The 19,100-nt window shown below is 46.0% G+C and overlaps 1 protein-coding gene across 1 annotated transcript in view; it reads left to right on the top strand.

The window, feature by feature from the left end:
* ACBD6 (acyl-CoA binding domain containing 6) overlaps positions 1 to 19,100 on the top strand; it is a 78,371-nt gene that overhangs the window by 34,921 nt on the left and 24,350 nt on the right. Inside the window, exons 5-6 of the mRNA XM_026042926.1 lie at positions 450 to 555; positions 6,824 to 6,913. Coding sequence (XP_025898711.1) covers positions 450 to 555; positions 6,824 to 6,913 — 196 coding nt within the window. The remainder of the gene's footprint in view (positions 1 to 449; positions 556 to 6,823; positions 6,914 to 19,100) is intronic.

The following is a 19,100-nucleotide window of genomic DNA, read 5'->3' as shown; positions in this document are numbered from 1 at the left end:
GCTCCTCTTTTCTCTAAGCCTCCTTAGTGGCCACTGTCTCTGTGTGTGGATCTGGAGGAGTTTAGCTGTGACCCGGAGTGGCTGCTCTTCTGAGTCTGTCTGTGTAGCAGGGACAAGAAAAACTTCAGCCTTTTATCTTCTGTGGGATTGCAGTGATTTATGCCAAGACTAAACTTGTTCCGTGTTGGCTAACTTTGTACAATCCCTATGGTAGTTTGCAGGAGCCAGCAGACTTTGGACCTGGTATAATATTGTTTAAAACAGCCTTCGATTCCTAGGAAGCAGAACCTTCCCTCTCTGGGAGGAAGAAAGAGTATTCTGCAAAAAAAGTGTCGCTGGAGTAAAACAAATTTCCATTGAACTGGATATGTCTAGCTAAGCTAGAGCGTATGATGTGGCCTTTGTGCTATGCAATAAGAACATTTCTCTTTCTTCTGTTTCCTGAATAGGGAGGAAGACAAGAACATTTTTGATTACTGCAGAGAAAACAACGTTGACTACGTAACCAAAGCCATTAGATCAAAAAGTGTGGATGTGAACGTCGCCGATGAGGAGGTATGGAGAAAAAGAGCAAATCCATCAATCTTGGTCATTTTGCGTGTTCACAACCCCAGGCCTTTTGGGAGTGGTTGCTTTAGGATTGGTGAGGTTGGGTGCTGCAATAACTGGAGAAGTACTTGACCACATTGAGACAAGTGAGATCTATTTTAAAGTAGCAATAGCTTTCCCTGTCTCTCTAGTACTGTGCATGTGCAAGGTAGGATGCCAAGACACATCAGAAAATCTTCAATGTTATTTTAGCAACACCAGCAGTAGCTTGCAGAGTGAGATCTACTCAGTAACCTCTTTCCCTATTCTGTGCATTAGATATCATCAAATAGAAGTAGAAAATTAGGGAAATGGCTTTTCTAGAGCAGCAGCCAGCTGACGGATGAGCTGCTTTTGCCACTCAGAGTAGTCAGGGTTTCGTTTGTGGCACCCCAAATTATGTCCCAGGGCTGGATGTCACTTGGCTTCTTTATTCTCTGTCAGGGCTAGTGAGAGGCTCTGGCTGTACCAACCTCATGAAAAAGATGGCTTTGGTCTCTTTCACCTTAGCAATCAGAATCAGAGCCCCAGTTTCCCACAGAGAGACATACAGACATTGACCAAGGCTTTAAGTGAGAGAAAGGTACCTAAACCAGCAAATGGGTTTGGTATTTTAAGGAGGCAGTCCCGTGACTGCTGTCGGCCCTTGTGGGAACGCAGTGGTAGCAGCTCCGTGGTGGTGGTGGCCACGGTGCTCCCGTAGTGCCCCTCGCCCCGCTCCGGAATGCAGGAGCTGCGGCCGCTTCCCGGCACATTGTGTGCTGGGGAACAGATGAAGTGCTTACGCATTCATAGACTGAGACGCCGCAAATTCAGCTGGGTTCTCTCGCAGCTCTGAGCAGATTTCTGCCCTCTGAGCCATGACAGCCCCGGCTGGGGCTCTGAATGCTGATGGCAGGGACTTTTTATTATTAATCAGGAATTTGTGTGAATTAATTTTCAGAGAAGAGGGAGGTTGTTCACAAGCAGGTTGGAATTTCACATCATAAATTCAATGAACTGAAACCGTCACACGCAACAGCAGCGTCGGCTGGGCTCCGTCCGTCCCTCCACTGACCACGGGCTGCAGAAGTAAACACTCAGGGCAGTCATTCAGGAAAGGACTGAAGTCCTTTCATTGATAAGGCTCAGTTTTGTGACTCTGCTTGCATTAAGGATATGATAAGATGTTCAAATTGCTTTATTTCCATTGAAAAGATGCGCTCAAATTGCTAGCGGGGTTCAGGCATGTCTAACTTCCTCTGTTCAAAGGACAAACACGCATGATTTCAATGCTTTCAAACAAACATTTTGTTCTTCAATTATAACATTTTCTGAAAGATGGTGGAAATATTTTTGTGTTCTCACACCATGAATGCTAAGAGACACAGTGAAAACTGTCCAGTTGCATCCTCCTTGAGAATTGCTATGAATCTTTCATATAACAGAGGGACTAATTCAGGAAGAGCAACTACTAGCATGCAACTATTGCAGGGCATGGAATTGCTTTAGCACAGAGGAAACCCCTGAAACCTTTTCTACCTGCAGGTTCATGGGAAACTTCCTGCTGGTGCAAAATTCACCTGTGAATGGGACTTTTACAGCCTTGTTTTTTGTGTCTCGCCCCAGCAAATGCTCTGAAACAGAACTTTTTCGGGGGCAAATGCTGGCTTCCTTAGCTTGTGTGTGTATATACATATATGCGCACACATATAAAATACATGTATGTGTATATAGATTTTAATGAAAAAGAAAAATCTGAGAGAGAATTTTATTTCATGGTCTCTTAAGGAGCTGAAGCTGTTAACAGTGTTGCTGGGTATCTTCAAAATCTGGAGGGAAGCTTATTTTCCAATATCATGCAGGCTGATTGAAGTTTTAGAACCCATTTTGGAGGATATATAACCCAGTCCAAGCCTTTGGTAGAATGAAGTGTATGGAAGCATAATCTTGTCATTTTTATTAACTATTTTAGTGTTACTGTATAAATACATCCTGCCATATCCAAAAGATGCATCTCCTGGCCCTCTGAGCATAACTCACACTGTCACTTCTTTGATTTAAACACCAATAAATCTGAAGCGGCAGCAGATAAATACAAAGAGTTAACTGATTAGGGAACAAAATCTGCTGAAGCTCTGGACAGTCTCCTGCTGAAGTGTTTCAGAAGCCTGGCACATCTTGGCCTGCTACATCAGGGCCTTGGTGGAGGCTGTAAGATGTGTAGATTGGATCTGTGTTTTTTAGTTCGGTATCTAACTGTGTCCTCCCCCCTGTTTTTTGCAAATCTGAGAGGAGAATTAGCAGAAGGAGAGAGAAACTCAGAGCAGGGGCGAGACTCCTTACTGGAAGCAACGGGATTTCAGGAAAGGGCAGGAGATTTCTCTAGGTTTTAGAGATGCATTTAGTGACTTTCAAAGAATAAACTGAAAAGAAAAAGAAATCCCTCATGCAGCACTCAAGCCAGCGTACCTGCTAACAGTTTGGATATCATAAACTTCAATTTTGAATTAAACAAAGAACCTAATGACAGTAATCATGTACAAGCTTTCACTTACTGTATCTAAATTGCCTGGAGTTCACTGGAATAGCTTGTGTTCACTTAGAAGTAGCACAGACTGAAAAAAAAAAAAAAAAATTAGTTTCTTCCATATGTCAGCAGGACTAATGAAATAAGAACGGAGCTCTGGCTGCAGGGCTTCAGGCACGTTCCCGTGTTGTAGATTGCCGCCTTCTTGAGGACAATGTTTCTGCAGCCCTTAACAAACCGGGGGCAGAGATGAGTGGCTTGTGTAACGCATGCCAGGACTGTGGGGGCTGCAGATAAGGATTTCTCTTTCAGTTGTGGAAGGAATTGCCCTAAACAAGCACATTACCTGTGTACAGCAATTGTAAATGATGAACGGCAGCTGGAAGGACTGAGGGGCAGTTCAGAGGCAAACTGATGCCAGGAGAGTGGTTGAAGCAGCATCACGCTCCTCTACCTGCAACCTCGTCCCCCAGGCGTTTGAAGGCTCAGAAAGCAAGTGACTTCCAAACCCAGTCTCAAATTCATGTGTATAATTGCCACAACTGCCTTCTCCTTCAGCAATTCTGCTGTCAGGGCTGGGGATGCAGCTGTTCCAGGTCGGGCTCTCTGGTTTGCAGCAATTACGGCCGCGAACGCTGTACCTGGAAGTACAGCTCAATGCTGCAGGGCAGCCGTGCAGCTTGGCTTTGCTCCTCTCTTCTCTGCATTGCCTAAGTGATGTGAATGTTATTCCCACACGGCTGTCTGCTGAGGCTCGGTCTATCCGAGACAAATCCCTGTCCTGTGCTTTGTTTGTGAACACCCTGTGACTTGGAGCAGCGCAAAACTGATCCGCTCTTGGCTTGAGAAGCTGCTACAGAAGCCAGCCAAGCTGGCAGTGGTAGCCCGAGCAGAGCACAGAAGATTTAAGAGGCAGGGTTGGTGCTCTCAAGCTATTTTTATGCTCTTTTATTATTATTAAATACTTTAGTGGCAGGGGCAATGCAACCTGTCAGGTAACTTCAGTAACACTGTTGAGACTACTGTGCACTCAGTGCAGATTTGGCTCATCTCTGAAGGTGGGTTGGTGCTGGTGGGGGGTTGGTTGCTCGTTTCAATAGACTAGGTAAATAAGTAGATTTGGTAGGTGGCTAGGTCCGTTACCTGGAACTTCCCAACCTTTTCCGGATGTTACGCAAGGAAGACGGAAGAATTCCTTGCTTTATAAACAAGTTTCTTCGGAATGTTGCTCGTTACATGGCAGCTGGACCGCGTTTCTGCTGCGGGTGTTTGTGCTTCCCTATCAGGCTGGGTCTTCTTGCAGAGAGGGGCTCTGGGGGCCTCAGCCCCCTCTCCTTGCAGGTAGTACCAGATTGCAGCCGGGCCCTGCATGGGGCATGTCAGCCTTTTAATTGTGCACAATTACGATGCAGAGCCATTTAAGGCACTAATTGGAAAATATTGTATCCATTTAGAATTGCAGCGAAAATATATAGGTAAGCAGAGTGTAATTACCCAAAGTGGAATTGGCCCAGGACTTGAAATCCATACTCCGGCAAAAAGCACAAGGAGACTTTTAATGACTGCAGATGATCAGGCTTCAGTTTCTGGTCTTGTCTGAAAGGCAACGCTTGCAGCATAACCAGCCTTCTAGGAGGTAGGAAGGGACCAGTTCTGCAGGGCTTCAGTAAGGCTGAACTTAGAAAACATGCAGTACTCCTCCTCCTAAACTGTTGCTTTTTCTTTACTGATTTTGGCCAAATTCAACACTGATAAAGTGGTTTTGCTCATCTGGCAACATATGCAAACCAAGATATTATAGCTACTAATTTGTAACACTGTTTTTGCTGTTTAAAGAAAAAAAAAAACAGCTTTATTTTGCCCTGTAATTAAACTATAATTATTGCTTGGTTACAGCAGTATTCCCATACAATAGATCATTCCCATTTATAAGTGCAAAGTACTTATTAAATTTAGGCATTTTGCACATAAAGCACTTCTCTTGGTTTTTTTTTTTTTTTTTTTTTTCCTTCTGAAATAAACATCTATGGCAGAAAGGAGTTTGTATTGGTAGCCCAACTGAAATGCTAAATTGTAAGTAATTAGTAGTACAATGGAATCGAGAATATTAAAGATGAATTTAAGTCTTAAATTAGACTCGTTATTCCCCCCTTTTAGATTTTGGTTGTGGTGTGGAGTGAACGTTAATCATTAAATGCCCCGTGGATGTCATCAGTGCTTCCGTAGAAAGTCATAGAGTGCTTAAGGTTGGAAGGGACCTCAGAGGTCATCTAGTCCAACCTTCCTGCTCACACAGGGTCACCCAGAGCACGTGGCACAGGGCTGCGTCCAAGTGGATTTTCAAGATCTCTGAAGAAGGAGACTCCACAGCCTCTCCGGGCAGCCTCTTCCAGGGCTCTGGCACCCTCACTGTCAAAAAGTGTTTTCTCAAGTTCCCGTGGAACTTTTGGTGCCTCAGCTTGTGGCTGTTTCCTCTAGTCCTATCCCTGTCCACCACTGAAAAGAGGCTGCCTGGACGGTGGCACAGGTAGGAGGTGGTTTCCAAAGGGTCCCCTGCATACCCACCGTAGGACGACTGACACCAGTGCCAGCAGGAATTTCAGGAGTGTGGCGCTTCTGTCTGGCACTATTTGGGGCTTTTGCTTTTGTCATGGGCTGTATCAAATGGTCTGTGTGTCATGGGAAGGTTTTGGACTGACTTATTGAAAGGCACTTACTACTCTGGATGCATTTTGTGCCTGGGATTGGGAGATGAGCGCTGCAGCCTTGGTGCAGGGTTGCTGATGTCTGTGGAACTGTCCTGTAACCCAGCTTGGGCTGCTCACAAGGACGAGTGTGGCCTTCCCGCTTGGGCTGCTCACAAGGATGAGCGTGGCCTTCCCGCTTGGGCTGCTCACAAGGACGAGCGTGGCCTTCCCGCTTGGGCTGCTCACAAGGACGAGCGTGGCCCTGCCCAGCTGCGGGTGCTCCAGCACAGCGGGCTCAGGATGCTCCTGGGGAACCCAGCCCAGAACCTGAATTTGAGCTCACCAGGCTCTGTGGTTCTGCACCCTTCCCAAGGCCAGCGAGATGTGACTTTGGACACCTCGGGCTTTGAAGTGCCTGACCCTCAGGAAATGCTGCTTTTGGGCCGGGAGCTGTTCCTGGTGGTGGTATCTGCCAGAGGAGAGCAGCTCCAGCTGTGGATGTGTAAGCATCCACAGGGGTCATTTTTGTCTGTTTCAGTCTGTTCTCTGCTGCATAGATATGTTGCTCTTAGTCACTAAAGGGGAAGCGTGCAGGTCAAGAGATGAACTGATCAGAAAAATATGTGAGTTCCTCAGGAGCGTAGAATTGCTGGCTGTTCTCAGCGGGGAGCAGTGTAAGGAGGTGACAGTGTTGTACTCTGCTCATCCTTCTATCCCTCCACTCCAGCCGTTCCTTTTAGTAGATGATATGACTTGAGGGAAGAAACTGAAAGGGAGCTAAAGAGCATCCTTTTGCTTTAGCAGCATTTCTTTTCCCTGTCTTATCTTAATCTTTTCTAAAAGTGGCATAAAGCAGGGATTTGAGTTTAAGATGGGGGAAAAAATCCACGTGGCAACCTCACCCACAACAGCGGTGTTCAGCTGTGGCTCCATCAGGAGTGCTTAGCATCCAGAGCTTGGGGATGGCCTTGGCGAATAGGAAGAGTCTCTTTGCACGGCCTGGGGCTAACGTGGTTAATTTTCTTTTGGATGTTTGTAGGGCAGGGCCCTGCTCCACTGGGCTTGTGACAGAGGACACAAGGAGCTCGTTTCGGTCCTGTTGCAACACTCTGCAGATGTTAACAGACAGGTAAGAAAGCCATAAAAAGTTGAACTTGAATCATGTTTTGTATTACCTTCCAAGCACATGTTTCCCAGGAAGCAGAATTGTTGCCTGATGCCATAGCAAGTTCTTTCAGCACCTTTGTCATGGAAAAGAGGATCTAAAGGGAGTTAGTCTGTGGAAAAAATAAAATTCAGGTGCATGAAATGCATGTGCAGAAGGAGCCTTTTTCAGTTCTCAATGCTATTTTTCCTTGCAGTCATTTTCTTTGCCCACATGGCCATCACTTCTTGTATGACAAGAGGTGTTTCTCGTGTGCTGAGTGTTTAATACTTAAAGCAGCTTTTCAGCCGCTGCGGTTTGCACCTCTTAAGTGTTAGGAAAACCGGTGGTGGTTTTCAGGTGCCTTACCACACCAGCCTGTGAACTGCACTGTTTCACAAAGGTTCTTCCCACCACTCGCCCAGATCAGCCTGTGCACGTGAGCCCTCCCTCCTAGCTTTCCGGCCTCTTTTAGGTGTAAATGGCATTGTGTCCAGAAATAATTATTGAACATATTTCTGTCAAATTATCATTGAGGGCTCTTTGCCACGGTGGCTTTTGCTGCTTGGTTCTGCCCAGGTGGAGATGGTTCCGCCTGTTTAGCCCAATCTGCCCTCTTTAACAGCCTCTTTAACAGCCCGTGGACAAGCGCCTTGGCAGTTCTCACCAGACAGGTCTTTCCCCCCCTCACCACTCCCTCTCCCAAACATTAATTTTGTATTAAATTCTTTTCCTTTTTTTTTTTTATGATGTATTGCACGTTTTCTAACCAGATTATTTTTGGCCATTAACAAAAGGTTAAGAATAGCCATAAAAAGAAAATCAGTCTTTGTTCTTTTTTTTTTTTTTTTGGACCAAGGTAATAAAGGAGAATTTTTTTTATAAAGGTCTTGTTTGCACATAGGCATCTTCCCAGAGAAGGCAGACACTTTTTTATTCTCAGCCGTATATAAATTGAAATCATATTTCAAGACAGTGACCTAATGTTTATTTTTCTTTTTTTTTTTAATCTTGACCTTTACCCTGAAAGATTTCACATCCAAGGCAGCAGCAGAAGGAATTTTTAAAGAGCTGCTTAAAGGGAGAGGGAAAAAAATTGGCGTTGTAACAACGCTGCAATATCTGCTAGGATCCATCAGCAAATTCACCCTCGGTTGACGTGTAGGCTCTAAAAGAGAGGGAAGAAAGTGTCGGGGAGTCTCTGGTGAGTGGATTAAGGGGCGCTGGGAAGCGGGGCTCTCCGGGGACGTCCCCTCTGCCGCTGCTCTGCCAAAGGCCGGCGCGCGAAGCGGCTCCGCGGCTGCCGGGCTCCTCGGCTGCCTTCCGTCTCCTGCAATTCCGCAGCGCTTCCGAAACGCAGGCCGCGCAGGAAGTGGAGGATCAGTTAGGGATTAGCAGGGTTAAGAGCAGATAGTAAAGAAGAGTGATCGTAACCAAAATTAAAAAAGAGGGGAAAAAAAAAGAAAAAAAGCCAGTGTTTTAGTATCCTTCTAAAAAGTTAGTCGAAAAGCCCAGGTGATTTATGCTTTCCTCCATTACCCTCCTAATAATACCCTCGCCCTGCGCCGCCCCCGCTTGGGCCTTGTCCCTGTGGAAGTGCACGCAGCCTCCGGCTCGAGGGGCTGTAAGAGGGGCAGGAGTTCCTGCTCTTCTGTGCTGAGCAGGCAGAGAGGCTTCCTGCTTCCAGCCCTTCCACCTGCTCCAAGCGGCTCCAGTTTTGGGAATAACCCTGTGCTCCTGAGCTGCAGTGCTTCAGTGCTGGTGCTTTTTGTTCCAGTTACCCTTATGATGGTTCACTAATGTCACTGAAAAAACACGTTTGTTAAACCCTGATTGTTCAAAATTAGCTCTAACAGCACGTTTGAAAAGAGGAGGTAAGTGACTGCCATGGGCGAAGGGATGCAGAAGGGCAACAAGCTTCTCTGCTTGGTTGGGAATGTGATCCAATTGCCTGGACCTGTGCAGCCAGAGGCTGTTTCAGAGCAGGTGGTGCTGTGGTGTTTTGGGGTGATTCCCAAGTATCCAGAACTTGGGAATCGGTCTAAAACCCGCCTGCTCCCACTGGAGCACTGCTTGTGTAAATTGTAGGCTTTTACCTGAGTGACAAAGTGGAAGGAAGTGTATTCCCAACATTTGTCCTTATGAAGGAGCTCAAGCAACGTGGTTATCCTGTGCTTTTCCAGCTTTAAAATAGCTGAAGATACAAATAAGCTTTGCTTGCAGAAGGACAAGCCACAAAGGAAAACCTTTGTGTGAAATGCTGATTGCTACAGGGATGTTTTATCCTTGCAATGTTGTATGACAGTCATTTGCCGGTGCTTAACTTTGTACTAGAATTAGACACTGCTCAAGGATGAAAATAATTGTAACTGGGACCTTCAGTTTTTGTTTTATTTGTTGACATTTCACTTCATGAGGAGAGACGCACAAAATTTAACCGTGTTGCAGCCACTTTCCCTGGTCACCCATGGACCCGGTGTGGTTTGAGCAGGAAACTTGAGAACCAAAGCTGAAAAGCCTCAGGTTAGGAAGTCTGCTGCTAATATGTGCCATCTAATTTTATTCCTTCACCTACACCTGCAATTTCCATGAAAGGCACCCAGTGTGAATGCTGCCTGCAGTGAGAGGTGGCAACGCTTTGTTGCCAATGCTGATTTTTCAGCAGAGGTTCTGAGGACAGGTGAATTTGCACATAGGCCACTTGTTCTTGGCCTAGATGTCAACCTCCATAGAGGTTCCACAGTGAGATGGGAGATGTCTTGGAAGTGCTGCGGCTTCCTGGCAGTCGGTCCCGGAGGGGGCCGGATCCGAATGCGGCCTGGCTCTCTTGTGGGGCCTTCCCAAGAAGGATGAATTTGCTGGGGTGCATTGAGTGGCAGAAGAGCCTTGTTCCCTCATCTGTCCTCCCCATTAGGGCTCCCCGAAGTGGCATGCTCTTGGGCAGGGAGAGAATGGCATTGCAGCTGCCTCTTGCAGTTGTCTGGTCACATGTAAGCCTGCGATTTCGATTCCTGCTGGATTTTTTCCAAGGCATCCCGAGGAGGAGCGTGGCTGCCTCTCCAGCAGGCCCGGGCAGTGTCTCTGCAGCGGGTGGCCGCTCTCCTCCCTGTCTGCATGGCAACACACGGAGCCAGAGGGTCCTGGGGACCAGCACGGGCAGGAGCCGTCCCCTTGTGATACCTTCGCTCGGGGCCTCGTTGGGGAAAAAAAAAAATCTTTTCAAATGGAGACAATACAAACATAATAAATGGCAGGGAGGGTTCATCTCCCTCATGACTCAATCCTTCTCAAACAGCATTATTATTGACTGGCCTATTGGTTGCCAAAAAGGAAAATCAATTGTACTAGAAGGAGCTGCTGGGCCACAGATCATGGTACTAACCCAGCAGAGACAGGTTGATTTTTATCAACTGTCTAAAGACTAATTTCCACCATTAGCTAGAAACGAAGTAGGAATTATGGATATGTCAAAGACTGTGAAGAGTGGTCTTTGTTTTTTGTGTCCTGTTTGTATGGCTTTTATTTCCTTAACTGGACCCTACAAGGCTGATGGGTGGATAGGATAAAATAAAGGGAGAAAAAACGTCAGGCCTGTTTCGCTGCCTGCCAGTGCCTCTCTTTTCAGTGCTGTTCACTTGGATTTCACAGCGTGAATGGGAGCTGCTTCAATCCCTGTGTTGGCTGCATGTGGTGCAGGCATTTAAACCCAAAGGTGGCCTTAGCAAGCACGCTTCCCTTCGCTCCCTGCTCTATTTTGTGCCATTCCCTATCCACAGGGAGGTGGGTGAGGGAAGTATTGTGCTGTTAGAATTATTTTCTAGAGCTACTCAAGATTAAAGAGAAAATCATATCAGAGTCCTAGGCTGTGAGAGCCTTTCCCCTAAATCCTGGCTTACAAAGCTGGGAGGGACCTGCTCCTGGACCTGGTGATTGCTGCAGAGCTTTGGCTGCTCGCACCGCAAGCAAAGGATGTTGCAGGTACTGCTGAATCAGCCGTCACTGTAGCAGGAAAGTGCAGGGGCAAACAGGTGCAGAAACGAAGTGGAGAGACAGAGCAGCTAACCCAGTTAACCAACACAGGTACCACCTCCAGCTCGTCTCTGTATCCCCATCCTGCTCCCGTCGCCCCTTCAGTTTTCCGTAGTCCGCTTGGCCGAGCAGCTCTCCGAAGCCTGCAGGCCTGCGCCCCTCCACTGCGGACACCCTTGCCAATGGGCGTGAAATCCCTTAGGCAAGGGAAGGGACAGATCTGCTCAGTGATGGAGAGGAGCTTGCTCCATTAAAGCATTGACTTGGTGCCAGTCCCACGTTACTGGCGGTGGCAGAGCTCCGTGCCGCTCCTGCGGGGCTCTCCCTGCAGCGGCCATTGGCAGCAGGTTGAATGTTGAATGGTCGCCACTCAGCAGATGCTGATTTTGCCTCCTGCAAGGAAAGTCCCTTTCAGCAAAAGCACTTGTAAAGTATTTGCAGCTCCAGCTATCTTCTGCGTGAGGAAGGAGATTGCTCCATGCTCCCTCTGCCAGCTTCTGAAGAACCCCTGAGCCTCCCAGTGGAAACCATGGCTTGTAGCAAGGACGGGGTGTTTCCTGCTGCTTGTGCTTGCTGGCTTTTGCTGCCCTGTCCCTCTGCTTCTGCCAACCTGCCGTGCTCGGGCTTTGTTTGCTCAGCTCCGCCGAGTGGGGTGAGTGACGGCCGCGCAGCAGCGTGCTTGGCACCCCTGCTCGGGCAGCGCGGGCACCGTACGGCACCATTGCTGCAGAGCAGGCTTGCCGGCGGGGAAGCCACGAGCCTCTCTGCTCCCTTGGGATCCACACAGGTCTTCCAGCCCCTACACTCAGAAGCAGCGTTTGAAAAGGGCCTCCGTGGACAGAGGCTCCACCAGGGAGCTTTTGTGCGGACAGGATCCTTGTGCGGAGGAGGAGCAGGCAGCTCATTCCCTGCTGGCTTTCCTTGTCCTTGCAGATGTGCAAAGGAGGCTTAACTTGACTTGAATGCCTCCCTGGGAGGACATGGGATGGTCCCAAGCCCTTTTGTCCCTTGGTCTCAGGGTCACCTTTGAAATAAGCCGGGTTAAATCACCTGTAATTTGTAAAGGCATTATTGGAAATGCTTCAGTCCCTCATTAAGGTGCTTGGTTAGCTCACAAAGAGGGATGCAAGTGGCAGCTGAGCTGTTTTTTCAGGTGAGCACAAAGTCACACACGAGTGGCCTTAGCCCCGCTTCCTTTCCCATGGTGCCACCTCCAATACCAGAGGATCCACCTTAGCCAAAGGCTCCAGCTGTTCCTTGCTCAGGGGAGACGGAGACGGCTCCTGAAGTCTGTGTGTGGGGAGGATATTCTCTTCCCCTCTTTGGAATTCAGTCACTTGAAAGAACTTTCCCTGTCTTGAAAGAGTTAAATTCCAGCGCTCACCTTTTGCCTAAGGGCTTTTCAATGTGGGGAAAGTCCGATTTTACTTCCCAAGTGGAATTTAGATATTCATCTGTTGTTGGTGGTCATCCCTCTCAGCTTGCTTAAAGAAAGAAAAATCTGAGTATAACATTTGGACTTCTTAAATTTGTAGTCTTTAGAACAAAAACCTTTTTTTAAAAAAAAAAATTCATTTTGTTCTTGCATTTTAGATGTTGGGCAAATACAATTTTAGGATTATTTTGTTTCGATTTTTGAAGAAGATTTAACTTGAAGGAGTTAAGAAGCGTTTAACTGCTGCTTGCCTCTTTGGGTTAGGAGTGAAACACTCAAAATGGCAAAACTAATTTAGGAGGATTTCACTGTCTCACCTTGTTCAGAATTTCAGTTTTTCAGTTCAGCGTCAGCTAGTTCAGTATCCATGAGAATGACTGTCGGTGTCTCCCGCAGCAGGAATATGCATGCTTAGGGGGCAGACGGGGGCAAACTGGGGCAAGCTTAGAGTCCTATTTTTTATCTTTCTCAGAGGTCTGTGGCTTAGACGCTCTCTGAACCCGTGATGTTAGCTTTTGCTCGTGGGTTTTTCTTTCATAAGTTTCCTGTATCCCTGCTTGGAATTCTGTTGCTTTTCTTTGAATCTTTCTTTAGCTCTTCTGGGTTTGTTTAGGGGTGAGAGGAGCAGCACGTCAGATATTGCACCTACAGCCTGGGCACCGGGCGTTATAGCAAAGCGGTGTAATGAAGTTCTGTGGTTTGCATTTTCTTTTCAAATGCCTTATTTTTGTTTGCCTTTTACCAGTTACCATTGCATATTGAGATGGTGTTGTAACAGAACTGTATTATAGCTCAAAATCTGTTGGTGAAGCAGTAATAGCTCGTTGAGTGCTGTGTGTTCAGCCTGTGCGTGACTTGGGAGTTCTCAGCACTGCGGGTCCCGTGCTCTTTTTCCCCCAGGCCCTTCTGCAGCATTTTGCAGTCAGCTTTTGAGTTTGCTGCTTCGGAAGATGCCCCAGGGGAGGAGGCTGCCATCGCAGGTGGCTTCTCCTGTTCACCTACATGTGGTAGAACAACCCGAGTCCCAGCCGGACTCGTGCTAGGGATTCAGGGATAACCCTCGGCTGGGCAAAGTGATCGTTTATTCGGCCATCCTTTATTTGTAAATTTGTACCAAAAAATACATTTTTTGGTAATTTTTATAATCTTTTTTAAAAAAGGCTTTTAAAATCTTTTTTTTTGTTTGTAATTGTGAATTTTTGTATAATTACAAATTTTGTAATGTAATTAGAAATAAATTTTGTAACTTATTTGCCAGTGCAAGAAACTGAAGCAGTGTAGGACCCTGTCAATGCAAGAACAGAATCATTTAAAAGCCTTTGGTGATAGGATGTATCAACAGCCCTTTGGCAACCCATGTGCACTGCTAGCAAGGGGTCCCCAAGGTCTAAGCCAGCCCAGGGGACCGAAGGCTGGTGCTTCTCCTTTCTCTGCCTCTTGGGAAGTCACTGCTTGGCTGCTCCCTTTTGGAACAAAACAGGTAAATCCTGTCCTGGAGTGGTTGTCACAACTGTGTTGAAGTGGGAGCAAGGCTCGACTTGGTTGAAATGAGTTTTGTTGAAAGTATGTCATGGATTTGTTCTTGAGTTAAGACTTGTCTATCTTGGGTACCAGCTTTTGGAAAAAAAACAGTGATCTTCCTTCTTCTAAGTCCATTCCTTCTGTTCCAGTCAATTAAGCACAAATATGAGTGTGATAAATAAGTGTGCATTTATGGGTCAGTAGCTCTGTTAGATGTCTGTGACACAGAGGGTTGTGGCAGTCCTTTTCAGCACTGTCCTCCAGAGCCGACATCTTCAAGTGCATTACTACCTTGATACAGAGGGAGAAGTGCTAAGGATAACATAGCCGTCAGACCTCAACTCACTAGTTCAAAACTTTCCCTTCCCAAGCAAATCTCTGGAATTTTAGCTGTTGTAGCATCATTCCAAAGGTATTATTGTGCCCAGAAAGTGGTACGTTTTCTCCAGTGTTAGTGTTACCTTCTTGAGGACAATCAGTTTTGCCCACCAGCCATCCACCTTCTTCCACGAAGAGTTCTTAGTGCCTGCGTGGTGCCAATGGATGGGCTTGCCCTTTCCCCTGCTCTTCCTTTCCCGCTCTCCCTATTATATATATATTTTCTCAGCACTATTAGATTATTAAATGCTTAATGACTATTCCATTCCTGCTAACTATACTTTTGATGAGCTGCAGTGATAAAACTTTGGAGCAGCCCAGTGTGCTTCTGGTTCCTTTATAGGAAGTGCACATTTAGGGAGCTGAAGTAATGGGGGATAAAACTCAGTTAATGAATAGAAATAAAAAGAAGTAAATGAGGTAATCAAACTCAGAGAAATTAGTATTGGCAGGTCCTGAATGATGCTCTTGGATGAACAATCTTTCAAAATCCTTCCTTGTATGCTACTGCTGTCTCTTTATTTATTATTAAAATAACATGATCCATGAGGCGCTCGGGGTGACTCCCAGCCTAGCTAATTCTAATTAATCCAGTCAGGGAGAGCAGCAGGGTAAGTGGAGCAGTCTATCGGATTGAAATTCATAACTTAATTGAGGTCAAAGTCCCGGGTTGGGAGAACAAAAGTCTTTCACTAGGACCAGGCAGATCAATAGCAATAAATATCTGGCTTGAATACAAGTGGCTTATAGTGACGGATTATCTGCCACTGGCCAGAGGTCCTGGTCTTGTTAAGGGCAGAGTCCTGGGACGTGTACAGTAGGCAGTGACTTTTGCCAGGTTCCCTCCAAAACGCCAAGGAACTTGTAAAGGCCTCGCGGGAGCAGCACAAGGTGGTAGCCCATGGAGAGCTCCACGGAGTCATTCTGGAAGAGCATGGATTTGGATCGAGTTTCTCAAGATTCAGTTCCCTCTCAAGTAGCACAAGGGCACGTGTCACATTAGAGCTGATGGAGGTGAGAAGAATTTGCTGGGACTTACAGGAACTTGGAGCTAAATAACAGCTTGTCCAGAGAGAGACCTTTAGGATCAGGGGAACTGAGCAATAGATTGATGGGCTTCATGCCAAGTCTTTATTTATAGTATGTTTACATAAAAGGGGAGAGGAAAGTTGGAAGAGTAAAGTATAAATAATCATTAAGGTAGATGTGTAGTATTAGAGAAAGCAACAAAAGAGAGATGAGATTCCTGCTCGTCAGAACAGCAGTTGGTGCCTGTGACCTCCAGAATGCTCCCTTTCTTTGTGCATGCAATGTAATACATTCAGCGTGCCTATACTGTAATATGAATAATACATTTTTTTCTCTACATAAAGATGCACCTGTGATGGCTGATCTGATATTTTAATTCTCTTTTTTCCATTGTGCATGTGGTACTGTGTGCTCTGATGGTTGGCTCCTGCAGTTGTTATCCAAGCATGATCCTCCAGTAGGACTTTGAGGGCCAATTTTGATGATCCTGGTAACCTCTAAGCCAGAGGAAGAAGCCTGAGGTACCACCCGAGACCTGTGATGCTCTGTAGTACACACAGCCTCACCCTAGCAGTTGGTAGTGAAATATTGGTCAATATTAACAACCCAGGAAGCTTCTCTGAATACTCAACGAGATACTTCAACTCACGTTTGTTACTGAGGTGCAATATCCACCCCGTCCATTTGTTGTTAATGCAACGTGTGTGCAGATCCAACTGTCCTGCAGGCTGCTGTCCTCTCTGCCCAGGACAACTGCTGCTGTGGTCAGCATTTGACACGTCCCTGTTGTTCTGCCAATGCACTTCAACGCAGCTTGGAAAGCGGCATGGAAATTGCAGTCTGTGACTTAGCTTGACGTACCTGCACCTCCCATTACCAGCTAATGCTAGAGCATCTATTCAAGAGGGACCTGCCAAAAAGACTCTTTGCCTCCAAACTCAAGGTTTAAATGTGCAGGTCAGATGTCTTGTCCAGTCAGTTTTCAGGTTTTAGTGTAATAAGCAATTCTTGATGTTTAGATTTATATCAAAGGCTGTTGTACCTACGTAGCCTTTTGAAACTGTCTCCAGAAAATGCCTCCAGTTTTCTGCTCTAAGACACTTGCTTTGTGTGTTCACGTGGACAGAATAGAGTAAATAAGGTAGCTGTTCAATAATTATATTAATATTCATTGTTCAGCTTGTTTCTCACTGTCTCATTCATAGCACAGTCTCCATCCTCCTCCTCCTCCTTAGGTCAGGGGCTCTGCTCTCCAGATTTGTACTTGAATTATGGTCTCGTGTCTCATTCTGTCATCCTGCTTGGACACGATCAAAACAGTTCCCAGGATAATTAAAACATACAATTGTGTGCGACAGGCACGGGAAAGAAAATTGCATTGGCCACTGTCATTTACCCACTTTGAGTTTTGGGGGTGTTCTTGGTTTTGAGCGATTTATCTTGTATCTTTCATGTTCACGGTAGTTATAAAGCCCTTGGAAAACTGATCAAATGAAATGAAACAGATATTGCAGTCTAGATGAAATGAAACAGGCATGAAACTGCTTAGAAAAAATAAGATTTCTTTACCCTCGTCAACTAAAACTGAAGAGTGATTAAGTGAATCTTTTCTGGCTATTGACATTAACAGCCCTAGCCAGGTAACTTCTGTCACCCTTGCAAATGAATTTGCAAGGTGTAGTCTTGAATTTAGTAAGTTTAAAATAACTACCCCCAAAAAATGTTATCGTCTTCTCTAGGGCACGTTGCTGCTCTGATTGGATGACAGTTACTTGTCCTACAGATAAAAAGTGGCTTTTCTAAACAAGGTGCTCCAACACAACAGTTCACATGGTTTTTAATTGGTGTTTTTTTCCTACAATGAATGCTTCCTTCCTTTATTCTACATCCAGCTGTATTTTTCTGTAAGGAAGGGAAAAGGAATAGGGATGTTTTTGCCCGAGGTTGGGTAGGTGGTTTGACCATAGCTCACACATCCCCCAGATGCAGCAGAGCCCTGAGGAGCTGTGGGGTGGAGATGGAGCCAAGCAGCTGGAGATGGAGAAACTCCAGCCACTTCCCTCTTGCCCTAGGGAAACTCCTTGGTGTCCTTAGCTGTGAGCTTTGCCTGTGTCTGGTGAGGAATTCATTTTTCCTTCCCTGACTTGGTGATCGCATGAGAAATGCCCCCCTTTCAGCGTGGCCCTCAAGACAAGATAGTGATTAATGAGTAAAATGGAAAACTGTAAAGAAGGAAATTTAGCTGCTTGGCTTTCTTCGGAACAGAAGGAGACAAGAACAGTATTTCAGAAAGCAATGGGCTGCAATATGTTACAGAGAATTCTTACCACGTGCTTGCACGTGGACAGAGGCAGGTTACCTGTGTGCAGGAAATGTCAACGTACTTTTTGTTGTTGTTATTTCTTTTTTAAACTCAGATTTTAATCACAATCAGGCTGGGTAGATGAAAACTCAGTCGGAGGCTAGATCTATTTGCCTAGTGCCACGAAGTTGAAGCTATGAATGCCCAGAATTCTTTGTCCTGGCTAAGTCTTGTGGTAGGTCTGGGCACCTTGGGCACACTGTGCTCTCTGCCGTGGGCAGACAGGGGACTCGGGCAGCCCTGAAGAAGCCCCTTTGATTTTAGTGAAAAGACAATATATGGTTATAGTTGAGTGGCACTTTTTATTGATTAGTTTCTGTAAATAGTTTAGCTTATTAGTCTCAATCATTTACCCATATTTGCAAACCTGAAGCAGTTGCTGCAGCTGGCGTAGAGATGGTAGTGGCTTGTTCATGCCACTGTTTGTTAACAATGTTTTTTAAACAATATTTGTTTAAAAGCAGAACAGAACAACCCCCCCAACTAGCTAGAACTCTGGAATGGGCTTCATTCAAAGGGCTTTTTGGAGGTGTCTGGTCCAACCCCTGCTGAGCATGGGACCAGCTTAGATCAGGATGCTCAAGGCCTCGTCCAGGCGAGTTTTGGATACCATCAAGAATGAAGATTCCACAGTCCTTCTGGATTCCTGTTCCAGCATTTAATGCCCTCTCTGTAGTTTAGGACTTTCTCTAGCATGCACCTGCCAAGGACCCAACTTGTGCAGGACGCCTGTTACGATACCAGGGGGAATCGGGGTCTCGAGTTGTACACGTGCTCCTTGGTCAAGCAGAAGCAAGCACGGGACACAACCTCGTGCACTTGAAAGCAGCGCTGCTTTGAGTAAACGGCACAAACCTGAGCATTGCACGTCAAATCAGTGGCCAGACTGGGAGGAGATTCAGCTCCTTACGCCTTGGCAAGTGCAGGTGATTGATCTTTTTCCCCTAGCACGATGACTGAGCGCCTGTCTGCTCAATGGCAGGAAGGGACCGTTCAGCCCCGCTCTCCCCGGCCTAATGGCCAAGTAAAACCGGGACGTATAGAGCGTGAAAGCAGGTTAGGTCTGGATGTTTCATGTCCGTAGAAGGAATTAGCTCTGAGTGACTTCCACTCGTTATTTTTACTTCTTAGAGGAAGAAGTAAGATATGGATATGGACGCTTTCCACACATTGGACAATGAAAAAAAAATAATTAATTTGCTAAACCAAAGGAGTCCTACTGCCTGGAATGGCTGGTCTTTGCCCTATGGTTTATAAATTGCATGCGAGTAAGAGCCTAAAACCAAAGAAAATGTCACCTAGCATGTACCATTCACTTAAGCCTACTTTACTTTTTACTTTACTTTTTACTTTACTTTTTACTTTACTTTTTACTTTACTTTTTACTTTACTTTTTACTTTACTTTTTACTTTACTTT

This window comes from Nothoprocta perdicaria, unplaced genomic scaffold, assembly GCF_003342845.1.
Source record: "Nothoprocta perdicaria isolate Ctin4 unplaced genomic scaffold, notPer1 scaffold_318, whole genome shotgun sequence".
Classification (NCBI taxonomy): Eukaryota; Metazoa; Chordata; class Aves; order Tinamiformes; family Tinamidae; genus Nothoprocta; species Nothoprocta perdicaria.
Note: the sequence above shows the minus strand (reverse complement) of the source record. Positions and strands in the feature narration are given on the sequence as shown.